We start from the raw sequence: 27,993 nt of genomic DNA, 5'->3' as shown, positions 1-27,993 counted from the left end.
TCTTATTTATAAATCAGACCGTCATGCCACACGTTGTCGAAAGCCTTCTTGATATCGAGAAGGACAACAGCGGTGGACTTCGACACAGCCCGGTTACGATCAACATAGTTCTTGAACCGAACCAGCTGATGCACGAAAAAGTGACCCGGCCGCAGTCCGAACTGGACCGGAGGTATGAGATTGTACTCGAGAACATATTCCTTCAGCCGGAAGAGGATCATCCTCTCAAACAGCTTACCCAACGAAGAGAGTAAACTAATCGGTCGGTAGCTGCTGGGATGGGTGGGATCCTTTCCCAGCTCCAAGATCGGCATGATCTTGACACATTTCCAAACTTGGGGAAAATGACCAATCTTCAGACATCTGTTAAAAATCGCTACGATCAGAGATGTCGATGTGCTGGGTGGTGGCTGCGGAGCTGATGGTAACCACGCTGATGCTGTTGTCAACAAGGCTGCCGAACCGCTCCCAGTTGACCCGGGTATAGTCCTTTCGCCTAGTTGCCGGAGTTCTGGAGGTGCTGCAGGACACTGAAGATACCACCGGGAAGTGGTCCGAGTTGAGCTCGTCTAACGACACCGGCTTCTCGATCTCCGCGTTCACCAGGAAGATGTCCAGTGTGCTGCCGGTGCCTCTCGGGCTGATGAAGGTAGGTGCATCAGGGAATTCGATGATGAATCCACCCGTCTGAGCATGGTTGTAAAGCACTTTTCCGTTGCAGTTATTGATGCTGTTTCGCCAGGACCGATGGCGTACGTTGAAGTCTCCTCCAACGATCAGCCGAGCACGTGTCCTGCATATTGTTGCGATGTCCTTCCGGAAGGCCTGTTGCGCACCATCGACTTGACGACACTGTCGAGGGCAGTAAGCAGCAACGAACCGGACGACTCCAGACGACGTGTTAACATCGGTGGCGATGGCTTCGATGACTGAAGTTTGCAGGTGGTGGACGGGTGAGTGGCTGACCGCAATCGCGACTCCTCCACCTTTGTAGAACCTGGCCGATCAAGCCGGAGTACAGTATGATTTGCGAGTGAGAAACTCAACTTCGGCTTCAAACTAGTCTCCGACAACATGATCACGTCTATGTTGTTGTCGTGCAGGAACTGAGCAAGCGGCAGCTGTTTGGCTCTAATAGAGCACGCGTTCCAGGTGGCGAATTTAAGCTCATAAGCCATAAGTGGATAGGAGCTCATCAATGATTGAAATTTGCTCGTAACGGATACGGCATTGATCCAATTAAACCTTCATAGTACTGAAGATTTTGAAGAGAGTACCCATATCGTGTAGCTCTTCAGTGGGCTCGGCAGAAGGATTGCTCGGGAGGGGAGGAGTTCCATTCAGCTTGGCTATCGCAGTGTACTCGAATCCTGGCGGTACAGCTTTTGGTATAGATTTTGGTGCTTTTGGTGCAGGAGACGCGGCGGTGGTAGGCGCCTTGTTTGCTAGCGGTGGAAAAGCCTTGTTTGAAGCTAGTTGCGGTGGAGCTGGCACTGGTAGCGCAACGTGGAAAGTTTTCCGCGCATTGCAATTTGAAGCAGCAGCACGCATCTGCTTATATTTGGCCCGTTGAGGGCATGCTAGGTCGCGCCCATGGTGGGAGCTACCGCAGTTGCTGCACTTTGGGGCAGCTGTCTCATGGTCACACTGGTCAGTAAGGTGCTCAAGTGAGCACTTTGCGCACTTGGGGCGCATATGAGAGTGCTTTGTGCCATGGCCGAAGCCTTGGCAGCGGAAGCACTGCGTGACACCGGGGCGTCCGCTCTGTACGCCTCCCATCGCACAATTACGGAGCTGACCGCGCGGATTTTCCTGAGATCCTGTAGGGCGCATATCCCTTCTACCATATGAAAGAGGTAAAGGCAGCTGTGGCAGCTGCCCTCTACCTTATGCCGTCTCCTAATCCGGAAGGCAGCTAGTGGGGATAACCCGTGGTTAGCCCGGAGATCTTCTGTTACGACCTTATGGTCATTGAGAGTTGCCACAATAATTTTTGTGCCCATACCGCCGATCTTATATTGGAAGTCTCGGAAAGAGGCAAAAATTTTCTTCAGCTCACGCGGAGCGGGCTTTTAACCACCACCGGTGGTATTTTGGCTGCTGGTGCAGCAGGATTGGTTGCAGCTGGCGCTGGAGCAGCTGGTGCTGGTGCAGCTGCTGGTTTGGATTTCGACTTTGAGGTCTTTTTAGTCGTGACCTGAATGTACGGCTGTTCGACGTTGTCCAGCTCCATTACAGAGCCGTTGTTGCTGTCGTCTGCGGAAGACGAGCCTATATCGCTACCGCTGAACTCCTCCGAAGAGGAAGCCTTGGTCTCTTACCAGGGCCACGCCTCATATAGTCCTTGATTACCGACTGCAACGCGGACCGGGCGTCGCAGCTGCTTCGTAATAGATAGCTCCGCCTATAAAACGACACGTTTGCACTATTTTTGAAAACACTTTACACAAGGACTATCAAGACACAAGGACTATCAAGAACGAGGTGCACTGCTCCGCTGTTCAACACAGACTCAGCACGATGGCCCACCAAGCAGCTCTCGAGTAGCGCATTTAAATTTAAAGAAAAAAAGGACTGTCGCTTTTAGATAAGCCGGAACAATTGAACACCGCGAGACTCGCCTGTCAAATTAAGACAATATGCGGTTATGACCCGAGATTCGGAAACTCTTGAACAGCGTCAGACTCGGCAAGCTATTTTGCAGAGACGAGCAGCTGTATCTCGAGCTTCTAAGACTGTTGAGCGGCGTCGCACTCGGCAAGCTGACTTGCAGAGACGAGCAACTGCAGCTCGACCTTCTGAGACTGTTGAGCGGCGTCGAATTCGGCAAGCTGACTTGAGGAGTCGAGTAGCTGTGTCTCGAACTTCTGAAACTGTTGAGCAGCGTAAGACTCGTCTAGGTGATTTATAAATACGTGTAGTTTAGGCTCGAATTCCAGAGACTGCTGAACAACGTCAGATTCGTATAGATAGTCTTAGACAACATGCAACTACTTCCAAAGCCTCAGAAACTAGTGAACAACACAGGAACAGGATTAATGCTGTCAAAGAAGCAATTAATACTTCTCGAGCTTCAAACTATTTTTCGTTAAAAGGTGAAGCTTTCAAATATCATCCAAGTAAAAACTACGCCCAACATGTAAGTGTCATTATTGGGCAAATGAACGTTGTGTGCAGTATTTGTTCCGCTAGAAGGTCTAAAGACGAATTGGAAAAACCTTCGAATCCTCTTTACACCAACTGCTTGGGACAGTCTTCCGAATCCAAGCATTTTTTGGCAAACATACGAAAATACAAGTCATGTTTCCAAATGACTTCGTTTGGAGTGAATGTCATTGAGCAAAGCGGTTTTCAGTCAACTTTCACCCTTCAAGGTCAAATTTTTCACCGAATAGATTCGGTGCACCCTTTCACAGGTAAAGCTCCACAATTTCTATAGCTTTATTTCACTGGGAACCATGAAAAAGAGGCTGATTCTCGGTGTGGAATTGTTTCTAGATTTTAAAAACCCATCGTGTGTGCCATTCAACGTATGTTGCACGATTATAATGAGCTTATTAAATCTTTTAAAGTTGCGCTGGAGCGTATGCTAACACAACACCATAAGCTCCATATAAGGGCGGATAAAACTCCGATTGGAGAGCATGAGCGTCGATATAATGTACCACAAGCTGAAGAAGTGGCTATCATTATGTCTGATTCGGAAGCAAATAACCGTGATATTGTGTTGGAATGCCGATCCACTGGCCAATCAAAATCTGTTTTGGAAATGCATCGGTCATACGATAGTCTTCAATATCCGCTTATATATCCTCGAGCTGAAGATGGGTATCATTCTGAATACCGGTATGTAAATCCAACGACAGGAGCACAAACTGCCAAAAAAGTTTCGGCCATGGATTTTTAACCTATTTTATAATGGCTCGAAATGCAGATAAAAATCATATTTTGAACTGAAGGCAGTTATTTCATGAGTTTATTGTTGACATGTACGTAAAAATCGAATCCGAACGTTTGCGTTACATCAAAACTTATCCAAAGGAGCTTAGAGCTGATGATTACATCCATTTGAGGGATGCTGTAAATAATGATGGAAGCATAGAAATCGTCGGTGCCATGGTTATTCTTCCCGCTTCATTCATGAGAAGTCAAAGGCACATGCATGAGTACACACAGGATACAATGACGTATGTAAGAATGTACGGACGACCTTATCTGTTCATTACTTCTACATGTAATCCAACATGCATAGAAATTTGGGAAGGTCTTTTCAATGGGCAATCTCCCAGTGATCGTCACGATTTAATTGCCAGAGTATCTCGGCAAAAAAAATCCAAATTAATTGACGTTTTCACAAAAGGGAATATTTTTGGAGCTCCAAGATGTTGGATGTATACGATTGAGTGGCAAAAACGAGGAATGCCCCATTCGCATAATTTGATTTGGCTGCTGGACAAAATTCATCCCACAGATATCGATAAAGTTATTTCCGCTGAACTACCTAATCCACAACATGATCTGTATCTTTTTGCAGTGATCACGAAGGCCATGATTCACGGATCATGTGGGCATTTTAACTTAAATTCCCCATGCATGAAAAATAGAATCTGTATTAAATAGTATGGCCGGCAACTTCTTAGTGAAACCTAAACAGACACTGACGGCTATCCTTTGTACAGACGCCGGAGTCCAGAAAACGGTGGACTCACCGCTACTATGAAAGATCGTGGAGGAAGTGACCAACAGATTCATAACAGATGGGCCGTTCCTCATTCCACTCTTCTCTGTAAAATGTTTGGGGTACACATAAATGTAGAATACTGCAATAACGTGAAATCTATCAAATATGTGTGTAAATATGTCAACAAAGGCAGTGATATGGCTGTCTTCGAAGTGGCACACGATCGTGATGAGGTAGCTAATTACCAGTTGGGACGGTATATTAGTAGCAATGAGGCTGTTTGGCGTATTCTGGGGTTTCAAATTCATGAAAGGCATCCTACTGTTCTCCATCTTAGCGTTCACTTGGAGAATGGTCAGCGAATGTATTTTACTAGAGAAAATGCAGCTGATATTGCTAGGAATCCTCGAAATACTACTTTGACAGCCTTTTTCAAGCTTTGCCAACATGATGCGTTTGCCAATACTTGGGTTACTTGAAGGGGATGACCACTGGGACAAAACGGTACAAGAAGCTGAGTTGGCCTCATGGACAGAAGAAATTAGGACTCTCTTTGCCTTCATTTTGACCACATGTTGCCCATCTGATCCCACTTCTTTATGGGAAAATGATAAGGAGGCCTTAAGTGAGGATATTTTTCACAAAATACGTGTAGATATTCCTGCGTTGGAAGTATCGTTTAATAGCAATATTTTCAACAGGGCTTTAATCCTTCTTGAAAATAAATGTGTCGCGATGTGTGGTAAAAGGCTGGATATGTTTAAACTTCCTACTCCAGTGCGAGATCACCAAAATATTTTTCACTCCGAATATCTTCGTGAAATCAGCTACAATGTTGTCGAGTTGAATTCAATAATCGCGATCAACCGGCCCCTATTGAACGATGATCAAAAGCATGCTTTCGAAATTGTAATGTCCTACATTACAAAACAGCGAGGGGGTATTATTTTCTTGGATGCTTCAGGTGGTACAGGAAAAACTTTTATGACCAATTTGATCTTAGCCGAAGTGCGGTCAAAGGGACAGATTGCTCTTGCCATGGCATCGTCTGGCATGGCCGCAATATTAATGGATGGTGGTCGAACTGCTCATTCTGCACTGAAACTGCCTCTTGACATTACCAGGCATGATTTTCCCACCTGTAATATCGGTAGATCCAGTGGTCCGGCAGACGTTCTCTGAAGTTGCATATTGAATGTATGGGATAAATGTACAATGGCACATAAGAATTCTCTCCAAGCTTTAAATATCACGCTAAAGGATCATAGAAAAAATGATCAACTGATGGGAGATGCATTGGTTCAGCTGTGTGGTGATTTTCGCCAAACTTTGCCAGTTATCCCTAGATCAACGGCAGCTGAAGAAATAAATGCCTGTTTAAAAAAATCGTCGATTTGGGTCCATATAAAACAAACCAATTTGAGACAAAATATGAGAGTTCAAATTAGTGGATCGAGGAACCATGATTTTGCTAAAATACTTTTGGAAATTGGAGAGGAAAAATTATTCAAAAACTCCTTCTGTTTAATTGATTTCTCATCACAGTTTTGTAACTTAGTGCCTTCGGTAGAGGCATTAATAAATGCCATTCACCCCGATGTATCAACAATCTTTCGGGAAAGGTGTTGGTTGAAGGAGAGAGCCATTCTCACTCCTAAAAATGATGACGTTCATGGAATCAATAATGAAGTACTCAATAAATTACCAGGACTTGTAACAGAGTACGGATCTTCTTCTTCTTTCCTGGCCTACTCGAGATTGAGCACGTTTTAGTGACATGGCCTGGTCACCAATCGTTTTCCAGGTAGCTCGGTCTATGGCTGCAGCTCTCCTTCCCCGGTTGCATCCGATATCCCGCAGGTTCTGCTCCACTTGGTCCATCCACCGAGCACGCTGAGCTTCTCGTCGCCTTGTGCCGGACGGGTCGCTGGTGAGCACCTTCTTGGTGGGGCATGAGTCCGGCATCCTCATGACATGCCCCAACCACCGCATTCTGCCGGCCTTCGCCACCGTCAGGATGTCCGGCTCGCCATACAGCTCAGCTAGCTCGTGGTTCATTCTTCTCCTCCACACGCCCTGCTCACACACACCGCCAAAGATAGACCGGAGCACGCGCCGCTCGAAGATTGCGAGTGCGTTGACGTCCTCCGTGAGCAGAGTCCAGGATTCATGCCCATAGAGAACGACCGGTCTAATCAGCGTGCAGTAAATGGCACACTTCGTGCGTGGAAGAAGCCACCTGGACCTCAGGAGTTTGTGGAGCCCATGGTTGGCACGATTCCCCTGAACAATGCGCCTCCGGATTCCGCAACTTACGTTGTTGTCCGGAGTTACGACAGTGCCGAGGTAGCAAAACTCCTCTACTACCTCAAGTTCGTCGCCGTCCACTGATACACTGCTCCCCAGCCTGGCTCTGTCACTGTCAGAGCCCCCGACGAGCAGGTACTTTGTTTTTGTCGCATTGATCATTAGTCCAATTCTTGCGACCTCGCGTTTTAGTCGGCGTTGTTCTGTAACGAGGTGGATCCGACGCCTCCTGAAGGCTACTATAGGCTCTCCTCCCCAACTCCTACTCAATACGTCCGCGACGTACAGAACGGTAACTTGTCGTCTAAATATCCATGCTTGGGTACGCGGGGAAACCCGCCCCCTTGGGTGGATGGTCGACAAGGCTGAATTGAGAGGGGGATTGGACTGCTACTTGCTAGTAGTTCATCCCGAGCGTCTGTTCTCCATGTTAGGAGCGGCTCGAACCAGCGTCTGTTCCCCATGTCAGGGGCGGCTGTTCACTCTGTCTTGGCATCCTACGAGACTTAAAACAGCTAGGATGCGTTGTTCCACCGACGAGATAGGAGGCGGGGGGAGAGGCCTTGCAAGCCACCCCCTGTACTATTGCAACGAATAGTCACCAAATAAAAAAAAAGAGTACGGATCTATTGATACCATTATTGATATTACTGAATCCATACATTTTCGTACAGAATTTCTAAACTCATTAGATCCTGTAGGTTTACCTTTGTTATTGTTGCGAAATATTTTGCCGCCAAAACTTTGCAACGGTACAAGACTTTGGGTTGTAAAATTAAGATCCAACATAATTGAAGTAATCATTCTTACTGGAAAATGGGAAAGCGAAACTGTGTTTATTCTATACATTCCTCTTATGCCAACTGATTTGCGCTTTCAGTTTAAAAAATTGCAATCCCCAATGAGAATTTTATTATCAATGACTATCAACATGTCTCAGGGACAATCGATTGCGTTTTGTAGAGTGGATCTCCGTTCGCCTTGCTTTTCGCATGGACAATTTTATATGGCTTGCTCAAGGGTTGGTTCCCCAAAAAATATTTTATTTTAGCTTCTGAAGGTCTTATAGATGTTATTTTTTTCAACACATCTTTGCTTGGGTAAATCGCTTGACTTTATTCTAAAGAAAGTCAAAAATTGCTATTATGTATGTTTACTTTTAATTTTAACTTTTAACTTTTGAACAATTGATTTTAACTTTTGAAACAATTTAAAATTATTATAAACTTAGCGATTTTCTAAAACTTAGTAAAAGACTAGTGAAAATTTATGGCGCGTGTCCACCTATCGGGCTGATCGAATGAGTTGCCCATCGGACCAGCTGTTGACACATCAATTGTCAAAAATTGTATGGAGTTCGCTTGCTGGCTTGGTCCAAGCAATGGACACGCAAAACTTATGGCGCGTGTCCACCTATCGGGCTAATCGAATGAGTTGCCCATCGGACCAGCTGTTGACACATCAATTGTCAAAAATTTGTATGGAGTTCGCTTGCTGGTTTGGTCCGAGCAGTGGACACGCAAAACTTACGTGGTGCTCATTGCACTCGTTTGTATATTTAGTTTTTCTATTTAAAAACAAATCTAAAAAAATTCAATTAATTATTTCTCCTTTTGCTATGAAATAATAATGTTATTGTAAATACAGTCCCGTTCAAAACTGTTTAAATTTGAAACTGTCATCGAGACAGCTCGACGATGTCCGACGATGTCCGACGAATGTCCGATAGCGTAGGTCCACGACTCTGGAAAACACAAATTGGTCGCTCACTCTCGTTCACTCAATTCTAGTCACTCATTCTTTTAGCTTGGTCCGAATGGTGGACACGCGCCATTACGTGGTGCTCATTGCACTCGTTTGTATATTTAGTTTTTCTATTTAAAACCAAATCCAAAAAAATCAATTAATTATTTCTCCTTTTGCTATGAAATAATAGTGTTATTGTAAATACAGTCCCGTTCAAAACTGTTTAAATTTGAAACTGACATCGAGACAGCTCGCCATGTCCGACGATGTCCGATAGCGTAGGTCCACGACTCTGGAAAACACAAATTGGTCGTCCATTCTCATTCACTCAATTCTAGTCACTCATTCTTCTAGCTTGGTCCGAATAGTGAACACGCGTCATTAGAAAAAAACATAATGGCGCGTGTCCACCTATCGGGCTGATCGAATGAGTTGCCCATCGGACCAGCTGTTGACATATCAATTGTCAAAAATTGTATGGAGTTCGCTTGCTGGTTTAGTCCGAGCAATGGACACGTAATGGCGCGTGTCCACCTATCGGGCAAATCGAATGAGTTGCCCATCGGACCAGCTGTTGACACATCAATTGTCAAAAATTTGTATGTAGTTCGCTTGCTGGTTTGGTCCGAGCAGTGGACACGCAAAACTTACGTGGTGCTCATTGCACTCGTTTGTATATTTAGTTTTTCTATTTAAAAACAAATCTAAAAAAATTCAATTAATTATTTCTCCTTTTGCTATGAAATAATAATGTTATTGTAAATACAGTCCCGTTCAAAACTGTTTAAATTTGAAACTGTCATCGAGACAGCTCGACGATGTCCGACGATGTCCGACGAATGTCCGATAGCGTAGGTCCACGACTCTGGAAAACACAAATTGGTCGCTCACTCTCGTGCACTGAATTCTAGTCACTCATTCTTTTAGCTTGGTCCGAATGGTGGACACGCGCCATCCGTGAGACCGCAAACTGACAGTGTCCAAATATAGTTTCAGTAAAGGTTGGTTTACTGCCTAATTGATTAGCCTTAATTTCCAAATATCGTTCTTGGTAGTATGATTACGCAGTTTTATTCAGATGTTTACTTATTTCAGGCTCGCCTTTGTACGGTGAGCGGATAATTCAGCATCAATTATTTGCGACAACTGGTGCTAAAGATGTTGACTGAAATTTGAAGCTACCTAGATGAAGTTGCCCGATGTTGTTTTTAAAGCAATATTTTCAAAGATCCTGCTATTGTAACCCTTAATGGTAGACTTGCAATAAACATGCACAGTACATCGCATATCCTTCAATACATGTGTTTGGTCTTAGGAGAGAATATAGCGATCAGCGCACGTCGATTTGTGCGTTCCGGTTATGCTCTCTCTCAAGAATGGGAAGAAGGGCGAATGAAAGAAAAATTACTAGCAACTAGCAACTATCTAACAATTGTTACCTACTCAACATTTGGAAAGGCAATCCTCATCTTCTTTCGTGAAAGGGTCAAAAAATTGTCACTAGCTGTCACATTATCATCTACTTAGCATGTCGAAAAATATTCAGTCATTGAAACAGAATTTTTTTTGCTCTGTTACTAGGTTAGGATTCGATGCCTCTAGAAGGCTACACAGGCTCTCCTTCCCAACTCCTATTCCGTCACGTCCTCGACGTGCAGAGCGGTAACATGTATCATCGTATATCTAAGCTTGGGTAAACGGGCTGGTTCCAACCCCTTGGGCGGATGGTGGCGAATGGCTAAACAGGAGGGGGGTGAGCATTGCGGGTAACCGGGCTATCTGAACGTCGGGGGACGGCCAGACGCTAAACTAAACTGCCCCGAGGCCCTTCAGAGGTACTGGGGGCTCGAGCGCAAGGCTAGTCACCCCGTCCCAAGTAGTACACGGACTACAGACAGCAAAGAGAGAAATTTAGGAACTGGATTGAACGATGACCGACCACTGCAACGCCCCCGGACAATGACAATGGGCTCACGGAACGTACGCACTCTGCACAGAGCCGGAGCCTTGAAGCAAGTACATGACGCCCTAGCCACACTGAACATGGACCTTGTAGCCCTACAAAAATACGATGGCTAGTGAATGGTGTGCCAAGAAGACGTTGTGAAGAACGGTATCATATGTATAGCTGCCACGACCGCCACCATATGCTCGGAACGGGTTTCGCCGTGGGTCCGCGGCTGAAATCCGAGGTCATCGACTTCAAGGCTATAGACGATAGGCTATGCACCCTGCGCATGCGAGGCAAATTCTTCAACATCAGCCTCATAAACGTTCACGCCCCTACCGAAGACAAAGACGAAGAGGAGAAGGACCTTTTCTACGGCCGCCTCACAAAAATCGTTGATAAGTGCCCTAAGCATGACCTCAAAATCATCTTGGGGGACTTCAATGCAAAAGTCGGTAGGGAGCCAATGTATCGCCAATACATTGGTGATCACAGTCTACATGAGCACAGTAATGACAATGGTAATAGATTGGTCCAACATGCAGCAGCAAGTAATCTGGTTGTGGGAAGTACCAAGTTTGCGTGTCGGGACATCAACAAAGTTACTTGGGTGCCCCAGATGGAGCCACCTCCAAGCAGATTGACCACGTGTTGATAAGCCGCCGAAGACAGTCGAGCCTGTTAAACGTCAGAACATATAGAGGAGCCAAGATTGATTCCGATCACTATTTGGTTGGGTTAGTGATACGTTACAGAATCGCCCGTCCCCATGTCAAAGGAGATGAGGAGAAAATGCTGGCCCATCTCAACACGATCTCCCTAAAGGACATTAAAGGCCAACAGGCATTCGAATCCGCTTTAGGAGTTTCTATTATCAGTAACTCCACACGACGAGCGAAAGGTGGAACGTTGTAAAAACTAAGATAGTGAGCTGTGAAAAATTCACACTGCCACCACGTCGGGGCAACACCAAATCTGGCTGGTTGGACGACAAATGTAGAATTGTGACGGAACGTAAGAACTGCGCATACCAAGCATTGCAGCTGCGGCATAGAACGCGGGCATGCGCAGAAAATTATACACGGTCAGACAAGAAGAAAAAAGAATCCACCGCACCATCTATAACCATGAAGAATAATAAAGCACCCGGCACCGACGGAATATCAGTCGAACTGATCAAAAACGGAGGTGCAGCAGTTGAACATGAAATTCATCAAATCATTACTGAGGTGTGGGATAGCAAATCGATGCCTCGTGATTGAAATATTGGCATCATCTACCCCTTTATCTAGAAAGAAGACAGGCTACAGTGCAGCAATTACAGGAGTATTACGGTGTTGAATACCGCCTATAAGATCTTCTCCTTAGTTTAGCATGCTTGCTAAACACCCGACTAAGACGAAATCTGATACACCACCGAGGCGCATCGCGCACGCTATTTCGTAAACATCGTTTCCCATACTCAATCAAGAAATGCAAGCAGAACACATGACATGACAAAACAGTTGACCAAGATATAAATATGAACCAACATATGAAAGTCGATATGCCAGCAATAAGAGTAGCCACGCGAAAAAATAAACAAGTATGCATTCCTGTATGCAAAGTGCAAGTGGCTATGCGCGACGAAACAAGCATTCGTTAAACCTTCCATGATAAAACAGATGACCAATGTACAAAACAATATAACCGTGAGAAGGTAGCCGCAACGGTAGATAGCAAAATAAGCAATTCCTTACGCACAGACAAAGGGAGTCATTTTTATTCTACGAAAGCAGTAAGCCAAATCGATCATATTTTTACCATGTGAACTGAATAACCGAACTAATTTAGAGTATAAATAAAGTCAACCAGAAACGGACGGATTAATGGTCCGGCAGGCTAACCTAACTCATGTAGTTTTGTTTCAAGAGCTTTGAGTGTCCCCCTACCCAAGGTAAAGCCTTAAAGTCTCCAACGATCCAGTATGGGAAATCTCTTCTAGGTTTCCAAAGATCGACTGGACGATAATACCCGTGACACCCCACCGATTACGTATTATTACATTAGTCTTGCAAGAGAGACTTGTCCCATTCGTAGAAGAGATAGTGGGAAACTATCAGAGGGGATTCCGAAAAGGAAAATCAACCGCTGACCAGATCTTCACCATGCGGAAGATCTTGGAGAAGATGGCGGAGCAACAGCTCCAATCTTTCCATCTCTTCATAGACTTCAAAGCCGCATACGACAGCATAGCCAGGGTAAAACTTTACGACGCAATGAGCTCTTTTGGAATCCCGGCCAAGCTTACCAGGCTTGTTAAAATGACCATGACCAACGTCACATGCCAGGTGATGGTGGATGGAAAACTCTCAAGGCCCTTTGCTACCACCAAGGGTCTGCGCCAGGGTGATGGGCTTGCCTGTCTCCTTTTCAACCTGGCGCTAGAGAGGGCCATCCGAGACTCAGGAGTGGAAACCTCGGGGACCATCTTCTACAAGTCAATCCAGATTCTGGCATACGCTGATGACATAGACATCATTGGTTTGCGGCTCTCCTATGTAGCAGAGGCTTACAAACGGATTGAGCAGGCGGCTGAGAACCTCGGTTTGGAGATTAACAAGGCAAAAACCAAAATGATGGTGGCACCGTCAGCGGCCCTGCTAACAAACACTAATGTGAGTCTACGCAGGGGTGATGTACAGATAGGTGAGCGAACCTTTGAAGTCGTTCAAAACTTCACCTATCTTGAGTCAAAAGTCAGCACCAACAGTAGCATAGAAGTTGAATTACGCGCAAGGGTGCTGGCAGCCAACCGGTCATACTACAGCCTGAGGAAACTTCTCCACTCAAAATACCTGTCGCGACGACTGAAGCTGGAGATAAAACATTCATAGTTCCAGTACTCGCATACGCCTCTGGGACATGAACCTTGTCCAAAGCTGACGAAATCCTCTTAGCCGCGTTCGAGAGGAAGATGCGCAGAAGGATCTTTGACCCCGTATATGTGGAAGAACAATGGAGGAGCCGATATAATGACGAGCTCTACGAACTGTACGATAGTCTCACTGTCGTGCAGCGAATTAGACTCGCCATGCTCCGGTGGGCCGGTCATGTCATTAGAATGGCACCGGACGACCCAGCCCGTAAAGTCCTTTTAGCCTGCCCACATGGTCAGAGAAGGCGTGGCAGGCCCAAACTGAGATGGAGTGATGGCGTGGATGCGTCCGCCAAAAAGGCTGGATTTAACGATTGGCAGATGACGGCGCTCGACCGCGAGCGGTTCCAGTTTCTCTTGGAGCAGTCCAAGACCGCAAAGCGGTTGTAGTGCCTGATAAGTAAGATTTTTTGAAAAAGAAGTTCATGATTGTTTAAAAACGCATGGTATAGTCAGTTGGATAACTTGTTTCAACAGCAGCAGAAAACGATAAATGGAACGAAATAAAAAATCCTTTAAAGATAAAGCCATGAATTGTGCAAATAGATTGAATACAAAAAATAAGAGAAAGAAGACGATTAGACCCATCAAACTTTGAATTACACCAGCATCCGTGAAAATGTTCTCTTAAACTATGTCAATCCGAATGAAATCGGGTAAATTAGCTAGTTTTTAATATACTTCTAAAATAAAATAGGATTTTTTCAGAGCCCGGGTTCTATATAGGACGTATTCGTATATTCGCCTATTCTCACTTTTTCAAAATCGTACCGCCTCTAGAAAAACTAATCGGTTCCGTTCCCAGTTGTTCCGGCGGAATCTTTTATATTACGCTAGTTGCGGAAAGTTGTATTTGCCCGAAGAGGTTTCTTTGGTGCACAAAACTAGGGAACAAAGACATCAAAGAGCTCCACAACTGTAAGAGTAAAGGAGTCAACATTTACGTGGATGTCTGCATCCGACGCGATTCCATTCCAATCAACATTTAATAAAGTCGACTTTAGGCTAGCAAAATCAGCATGACAGAAGTTTCAACTCTCTCAACTGAGACAGAGCAGTCGATGAAAAGATCGCATCCAAAAATTTAGTATAACCACGAACCGTGGCCATTGATAGAAGAGGTTAGCTGCGTCAATCCGGAGAAATGCAATTCGATGAACAGCATGGCGCAGGTAGGAGAAAACCGAGAGCTAGCGGAATCCAACGTAGGAACGGGCCGGGAGTAGTAGTCCAACGTAGATAAGTTTAATTGAAATCACTCATAAGGATCAACGGAACGAGAGACAAACTTTCTCTTAAATGTCGAAGCTCAGAATAGATGGAATTTATTGTTGCCAGATTATTTCAGCGATTCAGAGATAAGTAAACAACGCCGATCATTAATTGATGGTGGAAGGATTTCACGTGCACCCAAAGGTTCTCCGTGAGAGATGTCGGACCAGAACAGCGGATGGAGTCAAACCTCGAAGACACAGCGATAAGGACACCTTCTTCCAAAGATTATTTGCTGTTCGAGGCTAACCTATCACTACGGAAAACGAAGCACTGGTTGACATCGAAAAGCAGTGGTGATGGAATAGGATCATGATGTTTCAGTCAGAACAATAATGTTAAAATCAGCAGAGGTAGAGCTCAAGAAGAAGGTTTTCGATCGCAGACCACGCGCATTTTGATAGTACACTAAGAGGTGTTATAAGTCGTTTAATCTGTTACTAACTTCAAGACTAGAGCGGAACTCAGTGAGATTAAGACCCAGCAAACTCACTTTAAACGAGATGATACGTAAACCATTTCGGTGGCTGTTGCGAGTATAAATTTGACGAGCAACGCAATCGGAGGTATTGATCCGTGAAGAAACAAAAGTGCACATCTGCTGATTAGTGCAACTCGGAGACATATGTGTAACAAATAGCCAGGCTCGTGGTTCAGTGACCGGCTTGAAAACAGCTTCATCCGACAGTATCTCGTTTTAGGTCCCGGAGAGAAGCGGAAGATGAGGTTGATGAGAAGAGCAAGGAACAAAGGAGGTATGCGAATTCAGATCTTTGCATGTATATTCCGTTTTTAATACAACATCTTCCGATGGGAAATCGATATCAGCAGTCAACGGTGAAGGAAGCCCATCAATTTGAAGTGTATCGGTAAGTTCACCGGTAGTAGAGCTGCCGTGTGTATGCCTGGGAGCATCGTGTCGACGGGAGTCGTAGTGTGAATCTGTATCCACGACTTGGAACTGGTAGAGTCATTGCAATCCATTCGGAATCGTTTGTTTATCTCGGTGAAAAGCTCACTTTCCATCTCACTGATGAGACGTTTAAGCTCACTGATAATAGTTGGCCAGCCAGCCAAAGAAGCCTGGCAAGAGTTACAATACCACATAAGATTTTCATTCCAAGCTAGATTGTTAGAGCATCCTCAGAGCAGCTTGAGACACTTTATACGAAAAACGGCTTTACTAGGAGTAAGCCCCAGGCTACTAACGCAAACTATCGGGCCATCTTCGGTTGCCTAATCACATACTCGGCACACGGAGGCCATTTCGATGAACAAAGTGGCATGAGCCGACGAAAGTAGAGCCGAAACAAACAACACAGAAAAATTAATAACATACATCGCATAAAGCCTTAGTACGCGGATTACCGAGAGAAAACACTGATACACGATAAACAGTTAAAAACACTGATTACAAACACCGTTTACATAATTAAACGTAAGTTACAACGGAGGGTCTTATGAAACGATCAAACTGCGCGAATAAATGAATGAATTTGTATATATGAATGAGTAACATTGAAGGCAATTAATCATTTTAGTATTTTTTAATTTCATCATTATAATTTTCATTATGTTATAATTCATCTTAAATAACTGGTGGTGTTTGTAAAACGTAATGTAAACTCTGAGATAAGAACATTAACAGTTTATTTCTTTATGTGCCTTATGCTACAGAAACAATGTACAACATAAGTAATTGAATTTCTAAGAATGCAGTATTTCTTCCCAAATTACAATTTCGGATTCATTTCATTCTCTACATTAATGAATTCAGCTATTTTGCAGGAGAAACAAATTTTGACCGTATTAACATAAGCTTTTACCGGAAACTGACAATAATATTTAAAAAAAACAATAGAGCATTTTAAACCCCTTACCTTTTACTTATACGTTATTGTATATGTTTGACCATCAAACTTATTGAGGTTCACGGAAAATATAAACCTTGTAACAAAAATATGTTGGCTGCTTTTCTATGTTACATATATGTTGCTTGTAAATTTTTGCATTTAAATCACTTACGAGAAAGTTCGATATTTCTTCAAAATATACAAAATTTAAAAAGTGCATAATTAATTATGCATTTATGACTGTGTTTTTCCGTAGGTACCATGTGGAGGACGATAAACATTTGGAAGAGATAGTACTTGTGGTAAATTAAAAGCGTATTTGCGCATGCCAACGTTCTTCATGGTGTTATCTGGACGAGTGCCCTCGCTAAAATGATAGAAAAGATACAGAATTTCTAATTTGCTGGTTTATCGTAAGCATTACTTTACCTGCGCATAGTATCCAAAACATTTTGAACGTTCCCGTTTGAGAGATGAAACTCTTGCTGTAATACTCGACATTGTTCTAAAGTAACTGCCATCGAAGTGCGATCTTTTGCACTTTTGCACGAGGTAAATCGAAGGCCTTGCATTGCGCGTGTAATTTCCTCCGAAAGATATAATATATTAATATTTTTCGAACCGTTGTGAAGTAATTCTGCTTCGAGGTCTGATAAAAACTTTAAGACGGTGTGTTCTGATGAAAGTAATTCTTTATGGTGATATTTATAGGAACCAACTTTTGTTGGAGTATCGTGGGTAGAAGAGCAATGTGAATTGACAAAATTGAATGGAACTGTACGATATTTACAATGGTACTGTCTCAAACGGTTATAATTATCCAAATTAGAACGATGCTGATCGCGAGTGAAACCAAGTGTTTCAGCAACAGTTGCTTTTTCGTTAATACCAATGTTAAAAAAAACAGGAACTACACGAAAATTGACCTCTTTTTTAATAGGCAAGTGAGCCAATACTGGTTCTGGAACTGGCAAGAGCACTCGAAGTGCTTGTCGATTGCCAATAACACGTGGCATGGGTATTGGAGGTTTCGTATCGTTATGTAATTTACTACGCACAAGTGTAAAATGAACAGTAGCCAAATCTTCAATAGCTACAATCATATCACCCCACATATCAGTTTCATTGCCATAGAGTGAGAGTAATCCTTCAAAATGAGCAAGCGGACCAAGATGTATTAAAAGGCTGATAAAGTTCTCCGAAACAGTCTGTCCCCATAATTTTGCCATTAATCCGGTCACAAGAGCCGTAAGAGCTTGAGAAAAACACACATCACGGTGGTACATGGTTGCCAACATTGTACTTGTTTTTTTTATGTCCTGTTGAAGTCGCTGCACAGAATGCATCAATCTTGCCGTTTTAAGTAGTCCATCCATCGCCTGACGAAGTTTTTTCATTGAAGGGCGTAGCTCAAGTGTCCAATCGGTTGTTGTGGATAAATCAAGACCATCTGTAAATTTGTTACCTCTCCTAACTTTTCGCGTTACTTCTCCAACAGCTTCTGTTAACGCCAAATTAAAATCCATTTTATTGCTCGGATGTTTCACTACTTGAATTTTATTATTCATAGTGAAAGAGCATAAAGCAGATGTGTTCTCACTAGATTTTCGAGCTCCGATCTTGAATTGCATTGAAGATTCTTCACTCAACGTATCGACAAATCTGTCTTCATAATCGGTTTTAGAATTATCGTTGCAACTACTATCATGAGATTGAGGAATCGGTTGGTTAGATACCACACATGAACTAAAACCTTCAGATAAGCTTTCGTTAATACACAATTCTGTTCCACTAGTTTTGTCTGTTAAGTTTCTTAAACGTACTGCAGGACTCCCACAACGTCCACATAAAAATTTTATTTTGGAAACTAAGCACATGACGCTTGCTTCAATATTTAGCTGGGTCAAATCCAAAGGCTCAGGCTCTTCTGTAGGTCGATAGTAATTTGCCGAAGGGCTTGAACTCATCACTCTTGTGTCTAGAAATGCTCCATTGTAACCTAAGATGATTGATACATTTTCTTGAATATTACTCTGTTCGTTATACGTGTTGGACGAAATATCGGTTTTACTAGTTGATGATAGATTATCACTTAAAAATATGCTTTTTGAGCTGTTAGGATTCAAGACGTTAATGGTGTCAGAACGTAGATTTTCGGTTGCCGCTGTGACATCCTCAGAAATGACATCTCCATTAATATCAAAATGGGTTTCGCTAAAATTTATCCCTTCAATGTATTTTTTTTTCACTTGATTTCGGTCATTACTTTTTTGGGGTTTGGATGATGACGGTTGCTCTGTAGCTAGAAAATTCATGGAAACTTCCTTGCCAGCTTGTTTTGTCATTTGCAAACATTGATGATTTTGATGTTTATCGTTATCGTTTTGTATTTTAGCAACATTGTCAACTTCTGAGGGTAGCACTTGCTTTGATTGTTTAATTGACTTATCGATTATGTCGAATTGATTGGCCAATGCTTGAGGCTGGAACTCATATGCCCAATCTGGAAATGAAGAAAAATCTTCTTTTTGAGATGACTTCAAATTAATGTCTCCGAGTTGTTCCGTTATTTTCCTAAATGGTGACATAACTGATGATTCTTTTACAAGTACTTTTCCAGTCATGGCGGATTCTTGGGAAGTTAGATTTCCATCATCTATTACGCGATGCTGCTCAATGAAAGCAAATGTATCTTCTACCAAACTGGGTTCCCAAATATTTAGTAATGCACGTGTTTTTGCGATCATTTCATTACATAACTGAAGCATTCCTTTTGGAGTTTTGGATCTCGCAAGAAATAGCAGCTGTGACATGATTTCTACTATTTCTTTACGCAGTTGTTTAATTGCTTGCACAGCATCGTTGGCAGAAGTAATATTACATTGTCCTTCGTTCTTTACAGGAGAATCATTTACACGATGGAGCATTTTGATTAGTCCCCCCGTTTTTGATTTTCCCGAATGGCGAGTAAATGCACCAACCGTGATTATGTCTAGAATTCCTGTTCGTTTCAGAGTATCGTTGTGTGCCCACATACGTTGCAGGTGTAAATTAACTGGTGCAAATTCAATTGACTCTTCTGCTTTTTTAGAGCTCGGTTTGAATGATTTTCCTCGATGTTGTTGTTGATGTAAATATTGCTTAGCTTGTGAGTAATCTTTAAGTAACTTCAAATGTTTGTCAAGCAACTCCATTTGTTTTTGACGCCATTCTCCACCAAGCTCTCCCATTCCAGAGATCTCTTGCAATAGTTCTTTTTCACGTGCTATCCACACAGTTAATAATTGCTGGGGTATAATATTGCATAAATTACTTTCATACATCATCTCCAACACACTAATATCCCCACCAAGACCAGAGTGTAAACGATAAGAATGAATCTACAAAACGATATAGTGTCTTAAAATTGATTTATAGAAAAGAATTTTAGCAAACAAATTTCTTACACTGGGATTAGTGAAGAAAACTCGAATTTTTGATGGTGGTGGAACAAACATTTGTATTCCTAGCTTTAATGGAAGTGACTGCGAACGCCTATGACCTAGTTGTTGCTGCTCTGAAGAGATCATCAAAGGTTGAGATGGGAACATTTCACTCTTCATGGGAGATTGCTGATTATTACGATGTTCCGTGTTAGGTGTGTAGGTAGCAATCGTCAAAAAGCCCGCGGTTTCACCGCAAGTTTGAGTGCGTAGAGGTATTCGCAATCGAGATGTATCCATTATTACACCAAGTGCAATTTCTGCCCATCCGATTGGAACAGCTGTTTGCGTCACTTTCTCACGAACATCGTATGCTGTGAAACGTATTTTTGAATCAGTGTGCAAACCATCGCACATTCGAAATATAGTAGTGCATATGAATTGTGGGTTAGAACTCCGCTCAATCACTTCAGTTTTGCCGTATTTGATCCATCCTGATGCTGCAACGTTTGAAGCTATATGCACTATTACTGATGGACTTGGAGGTTTTCCATTTCCGTCACACAAAAGATTATCGCAAGAGATAACCGACTCACAAATTGGTGTTTCGTTTAAATCTACAATCAACAAAAATTTGATTAACATACATGCTAAAATAATATAATGTCTAGATTTTCAAAGATTATTGAAAAATGATGAAATATCCTATTTCAGAATTCTAGATGGCCACATCTCGAAAGTCAAGAAAAATTTGTTTGCATTTTTAACTTTCACTACATAATCATTGATTTAAGCATTTTTCCTCATTTTTCAACATTTATTGTTCTCTCAACCTTGGGATCCCGAATTGGGATTTACAGAAATATATTTCTTGCTTTATGTATACAAGAAATTTTGTCAAATATCACAAAACAATTTACCAATGTAATCAATTTTTTATGACAATTTGTATCAGCGCTTGACCACTCTTCATTCAGCCAAATCAGTTGAGGATTTTTTAGGAACTTTTAGCTGATTGTATGGGAAACCACATTTATTCGATACTTAGAATGCTAAACCTTTACTATACTAAATATTGAATAGTAAAAACTATATTGACATGATTGTTTTGTATTGGAAGCCGTTTGTATATTTGAAAAATTATAAGAGAGCTTTTCTAAACTACCCATTGAAAAAAGCATTCTCTAAGTATCGAATCATAAAAATCTTGTGATGCATACAGACAAATACAATACAGCAGAATCAGAGGTTTATATTTTACCTACGCCCTCAAAGGCGAGCGTACACGGAACGTACGGGATTGTGACTAACTCGAATTGTGATTTGTGACTCGAAAAATGTATCACAAAATTGTGCGCTTTACTTGGCGCTTGGTGTATGCTGTTTGAACACTCAATCTCTCATGCTGTAAGCTATGCAAGCACTAAAATCTGTACGTAAATGAAATATTCAAATGTTTTCCGACTAGAATGCATTGTACTGAAAAGTAGCAAACGATACAATTCCTTTTCGTAATTAGTTGCTTCAAATTTGAAACTGTCAAACCTGGTCCGACGATCGAGTAAGACGGGACCGATAGCGTCGGTCCGCTACTCCGCGACTAACGGATCTGGCACATCATTCATTTTACATCCGTCTCCTACACTTCGATTCGCTCTGTAGTCGCTCGCCATACCTTAGCCAAATAAAAATTTAGTAGACTTCAGCGTAATATTTGTCAACAGTTTTTTGAAAACATATTTTAAAATAGAACCGAAAATCTATAGAATAGAGAATGTGTCACTGATCCATAAGACTTAAAAACTATTTCTATTGAGAAAAAGCTCTTGACAAAAACATCTTACCGATTTGCTTTCCAGATTGCACACGTAATATATCAATGTCTACTTCACGATTTGATTCTCGGTTTTTATCAATCTGCTCTTTAAGATATTTCAGCTGAGCACGTTTTGCATCGTACTCAGCGAGGTCGATTGCTTGCATCCATTCAAAGCGTTCTTGATGCGTATTGGCTGCAAATCGCTGTTGAAGACCATCGAAAAACTCTGAAACAAATTTAAACTGGATTTGATTATTGCTAGTACAAAATTTATAATCGTTGGTTACAAAAATACAAAATTTATAATCGTTATGATACAAAATGCGTTATTTGTAATACGTTTATATGCGGCTATTAGCAAATATCCACCGTACCGTACCCTGAATGCTATACCGGATTCGTGAATTCCTGCGTCGCGGACCGGCGCAAACGTACCACCAGACAAACCCGAACGAATGTTAAAAAACAATTTGTGAACAAACTAAAACAAACTTTAAACTAGCTGATTTACCCGACTTCCTTTGGGACGACGAAGTTTAAGGGAACATTAAGAGGCATTTTTACGTATGTTGGTGTAATTTAAACTTTGATGTGTACATTTGTCATCTTTCTCTTATTTTTTGTATTCAATCTATTTGCTCAATTTATAGCTTCATCTTTGAAGGATTTCCACTTCGTTTTAATACGAGAGAAAGATGAATTTTCTGTCGCTTTAATACAAAAACATGTTTTACAATTTGCTATACCATGCTTTTTCATACTGTCCTGAACTTCTTATTCAACAAGTCTACCCTTTCAAACGTATTAGTGATAGCTTTCTTTTATTATACTTCTTTACTACAGTACTTTTTCCTTACTACAGAATCATATCAACGAAATTATTTTTATCAAAACTCTATTCTCTCGCTGTTTCATAAGCACCGTTTCTCTACATATTCTTCGTTTCGTATGATCAAAACGTTCGTGACAATATCCTTCTACCTAAACCTTGGCCTCTTTCGAGTCATGGAATAAATAAAACCTCATATTTATGCTTGGTGTTTTCACATCAACCGATTCGAAACACCCTTTGGATCCTTGATGATTTTTCTTGGATCGGATTTTTTTTTTTTGGATTAATATGATCAATCCCTCTACATAGCAATAAAGAAAAGTAACACGTTGTTCCATGCTTAGCAAGCCAAACGCTGAAAAACTGCGTTTTGGGTTTGAAAATCTTGCATCTGACCGCCCACCTCAGAACATCCTCATCGTTTTCCGATATCGCAGATTCGTTCAACGAATTTAAAACAGTTCGTTCCCCTATTGTTTCGTTGGTTTTGCCCTTCATCTTTTTCCTTCACTATTTCGCTTTCTCTCTTTTTTGCTTTTTTTAGCTAACCCTTATTTCGTCACGTCGAATAATTTTTATTAGTGGTGAACCGGTTACATTGGCGCACATATAACATATCGTAAACGTGTAAACATATCGGTAACTGAGGTACCCGTCAAGATTAGCCCATCACCCTCTCCCACAAACATTCAACTTCTACACTACGCTGCAATCTAAACTGCTGCTATGAGATCCAAGTTCAAAAAGGTGAAGTATTTTTCTACAGTCAACGTGGTTTTTTGTGGCAGAAAAATGGAACACAACAATCGTATTCCTCAGATCCAATGTGGTGTTTATATTTGTCTGGCTTTGTTTGGTTGTTCATCGTGGTTCTCTTTGGCTGAGCACATGGCCTATCAACGCACATATATGAATTATAATTTTGAATGACGTACACTTCCAACAGCAAAATATGTAACGCTTTTGCCATAAACTGTTTTGCTCTTTCCCTCCTTCAAACCCTTGCGCGATGTAACACTACGTAACATCGATCGCAAGTATGCACTACAACATAAAAACATCGGTGCGTTCCATCGGTTCCCGTAATTTTGTCAAAACCGATGGTGCCAGACACCGCTCATACAATTTTTAAGGAGAGAGCCACGATTCCCCAGAGCAATCCCTATCGTTTGCACCTACCCTAAGCGGGTTCGTAAGGCTCTTGCGCAACTCAGAGCATATGGGTCACCACCGAACATGAGTGAGCGGGATCCGCTGGCTATCCTCCATACACGGTTCTGTTCACCCACGCGCTTGATATAAAACTTGGATTTAGCCACTCTCTGCAACAAGGAACTTTTGGCCGAGCGTGCTAAGTTCGTATGGATGTGGGACTCTGACGGGACGAGCATGACAGCATGAGTGTAGATGAGCGAGCGTGAGAGCGCTAACGAGCTCAGTTTTTTCCTTTGATTTTTTTTTATAAATGAAAATGTAAAATTTTTGTTCACCGTTCATACCGAGGGAATTGACTCCTCGAATTTACCATCGATGTTACCCTCGACATTAAGAATTTGTACGTTTAAGATGAATATCTTATCACTCCGCGTTGGTCCTCGTTGGTCGTTGGAAGGCTCCTGTGCAACTCAAAGTATATAAGCTATCGACGCGCAAAAGAGAGCGGGATCCGGTGGCTATTGTCCATACACCCAACAAGGACTTGTTTTTCGAGCGTGCTAAAAGCGTCGTATGCTTGAAACGAAAGTGATTACAGGAGTGACAGGACGAGAATGACAGCATGGCATGAGTTTCAATGAGCGAGCGGGAGCGCTTCCATGCGTAGCTCAGTTTTTTTTCTAAGGAATGATTTTTTTATGAAAAAAAAAAATAATTTTGTTCTCCGGTAATGCCGTGGAAATTGACTCCAAGTAGCTACCATAGGAGTTACCCTCAACATAAAGAATTTGTGCATTTAAGATAAATAAAATGTTCACTCCGCGTTGCCAGGGAGTTGACAAATCGATCAACGAGTATCGACCAATGTAGGTCCAGTACACGCTGTGATTTTAAAGCCATCGTGAAGATTTTCATGTGATCACGTTTGATCGGTAGTGTACTAAATTTGGCAGTTTAATGTCAATATTATGTCAAAATCCGTTTTTCGAGGTCATTCAAAATGTTATTTACGTTTCTTTCTTTCCATCGTTTCCAAACTTCCCTTAAAGTAGTGACAGCTCGAGTTGTCTAAGAAAATGAGTGGTGTGATGATTGTTTTTCCACAAAAAAGAGTTCGTGGTATTCGATTTTATAGCAATTGGTCAAATATTTTCAGGCTTTCTCATTAGAATGCTTTTATTTGGAGTTTAACGTTTGAAAACTACAAATGAAAATGGATGTATTAAAACAGTACAGAAAAAATCATGTGCACATCAAAATTTGCAAATAATAATAGTAAACAATTTGTAAAACGAGAGATAATAAAACCACAAAATGAAACAAAGGGAAATCAAATGAAAATCGGGGAAATAGACTAATGTAGTAAGTAACCTACGCAAAGTAAGAAAACTAGATTTTGGATCTAAATATATATAAACAAATATCGTTAAAAACGCAATAAACACCCCCGCCAAACAACCCGCCACAGCAACCTAATTTTTTGAAAGGACCCTGATAATAGTAGCGCCGTTATATATATCACCCATACCATGTGTAACATGTATAAATAAATAGGTTCGTTCAAATACTCGTTTGTTTTATAAATTGATGGTTTGTAAATTTAACTCTGGACAATTTAATATCTATAATGAATACTAAGAATAGTTTATTACCTTCTACGAATTTTTCTTTATAAGCTATGATTTCGATTATGCATTTTTGTATTAATGGTGTTTAAAATGGAGTAATTTCGTTCTGTGCTCATATTTATCCCTCAGATAAATCCAAATATTTGTCCTTTCAAATATTTGTCAAAAATATCAAATTATTTTATGAGCTGTACTTAAAGCAAACTTTATCGCTTGTAGATTACGCCGTTCTTCTGACCCATTCGTTACGTTGCCGGAAGGTGTTCCTCTTTGTGTTTCTACATCCAGGTTTCTATCGGCAATTTTCATTGTATCGTTATGAGGTTAAAAACAAAGTACAAATTCAATTTGTCTTCAGCTACGTCTACGATAAACTTAAATTCCACGTCGTATAATCATTTCCATGAGTATTGCATAAAACCAGTATCTGAAATTTGCATAGTTTAAAATCGACGGGAGCCCAATAGCCGAAGCGTCAGCGTACGGTTAAAACACATGATAGTATCAGAATCGAATCTCGTCTGATCGTTTGGTCATCGTCGTCGTCGTAACCACCCCTCCCCCCACCACCCCTCAACCACCACGTACGCAGGACTAACCAAACAGCTACGAGTAATTTAAAAGTCATGAAAGCCTTGGCTAAGCATAGCCATGTCAGTACGACGTGCTCAATTGTGAGCGGGCCAGTAATGAAGAGAAAATCGACGGGAATGATAACGACCACAGGAATACTATCGAGACGGCTGAAGCGCGATGAACTATTAGAACGTTTTAATGTATAAAGCACATATGGCCTATCGTTGGCTATCAATAGTGGATGTTATAGAGTCATTTCAAGCATCAGAGTAGTACAGAAGGGCCGAAATAGCTGAAGCACTAAATCGTAATAATACCTTTGCAAAAACGATTTTTCTTCTTGAATGGCTCAATCGTTGTATGGCCAAGACCTGTGTTGTTAAGGCTGTCTATGGTTTGAAATATTTACGTTGCCGGATAGTTTGTCCTGCGTACAGCAGAGGCAACGTCGTGATATGAACCCAAATCATCTTGGGCTTGGGCCGAGCGTTTATGTTTTTTTTAAACAGCACCTATAATATTATATGAATATATCTCAATATCATATATGGCAGGTAACGCATAAAATTATTCTTTTGTACATTTTAAAAAGAGCGTCTTTCGAAAGAGTAATCGTTCAAATTTGACGGTCCTAGCTTTTTCAAAAGAGTATTCATATGTTTGAGAAAATATCAAGTAAAGTAGTGCTATGAAGTAGGCAGTACTACGTATTGGTTGTGTTACTAATTTAATTTCAGAATTCCTGCACTGTATTTTGTTTATATTGGACAAAACAAATTACAAACATATACAAATTTACAAACGTTCAAAACTATGTACAATTCTAATTACATATTTCAAACAATTTCGTTGTTGGCCTCGTTCTCTCATCATCAGTATACAAAGTTATACGATGTTTTTAGATAAGTGATAAGATCATTTTTCTTTGAGGCATTTAAGAGCATCGTTTAAAAGAATAAACTAAACACATAGGTATCGCTGAGCGATTTTTGAAAATGCCAATAAATTAGGGTTGCATCCCCCCATTTCCGCATTGGAGAATCTTATACTTTGCTAATTCTTGCATAGACTGTGTTACGGCGTACATGAAAAGTTGTTGTTAAATTAAACGTTATTTGTTATTTTGGGCATTTTGTTTCAATATTCCTAACTAGCTGATAAACCCGATTTCATGCGGGTCGACGTAGTTTGAGGAAAAATAAAGGAGCATTTTTACGTATGCTTGTGTAATTCAATTTTTGATGTGTATATTGTTTTTTTCTTAATTAGTTGTATTCATTGTATAAACGTTATTCCTAGCTTCGTCTTTGAAGGTTTTCTATCTCAATTAATTTATCTCTCTCTGTTCTTCTTGACATATCCCTTCCAATTTATTGTACATGTCTTTTTCAAAATATCATTCGCTCCTTGATAACAAATCGAGCCTTGTAACCATTTTAGCTATCAAGAAAAGGATTTTTTATAAAATCCATTCCTCTGATGTTGTATCACAACTGCCATTTCGCTTTATAATCTTTCGCATCTTGCACATCATCAAATTAGTAAAACCTATTTTTTATGTATGTTTCCTCTTAAATTATTCCGGAAATACTTTTTAGCCAGTATCATTTGGCTTGGATCCGTCACATAAATGTATGTACAAAGCAATAAGGAAATGTAGCTTGTTGTTCCATCCTGAGCATGTATGACGTTCAAATCGTTCTACTTTTCTATCTCTTATTCTTGTTTCGTCACTGAAGCTGTCTGAAAACAATTTTCCATTTTCCTTTATATTTCATCTATGTCGTTGTTCCCTTTCAAAACGCCATTCCCCTTTTGTAGTCATTACGCTCTGAAA

General features: G+C 41.3%; 1 protein-coding gene across 1 annotated transcript in view; it reads right to left on the bottom strand.

Moving 5' to 3' along the window:
* Positions 1 to 16,475: 16,475 nt before the first annotated feature.
* LOC128729031 (inositol polyphosphate-4-phosphatase type I A) overlaps positions 16,476 to 27,993 on the bottom strand; it is a 16,246-nt gene continuing 4,728 nt past the window's right edge. Inside the window, exons 3-9 of the mRNA XM_053822678.1 lie at positions 21,991 to 22,191; positions 20,171 to 20,763; positions 19,152 to 20,104; positions 18,424 to 18,836; positions 17,444 to 18,222; positions 17,154 to 17,383; positions 16,476 to 17,091 (exon numbers count right to left, since the gene is read on the bottom strand). Coding sequence (XP_053678653.1) covers positions 16,959 to 17,091; positions 17,154 to 17,383; positions 17,444 to 18,222; positions 18,424 to 18,836; positions 19,152 to 20,104; positions 20,171 to 20,763; positions 21,991 to 22,191 — 3,302 coding nt within the window. The 3' untranslated portion in view covers positions 16,476 to 16,958. The remainder of the gene's footprint in view (positions 17,092 to 17,153; positions 17,384 to 17,443; positions 18,223 to 18,423; positions 18,837 to 19,151; positions 20,105 to 20,170; positions 20,764 to 21,990; positions 22,192 to 27,993) is intronic.

This window comes from Anopheles nili, chromosome X, assembly GCF_943737925.1.
Source record: "Anopheles nili chromosome X, idAnoNiliSN_F5_01, whole genome shotgun sequence".
NCBI classification, from domain to species: domain Eukaryota; kingdom Metazoa; phylum Arthropoda; class Insecta; order Diptera; family Culicidae; genus Anopheles; species Anopheles nili.
The sequence above is the reverse complement of the archived record's forward strand: the minus strand, read 5'-3'. Positions and strand labels throughout refer to the sequence as shown.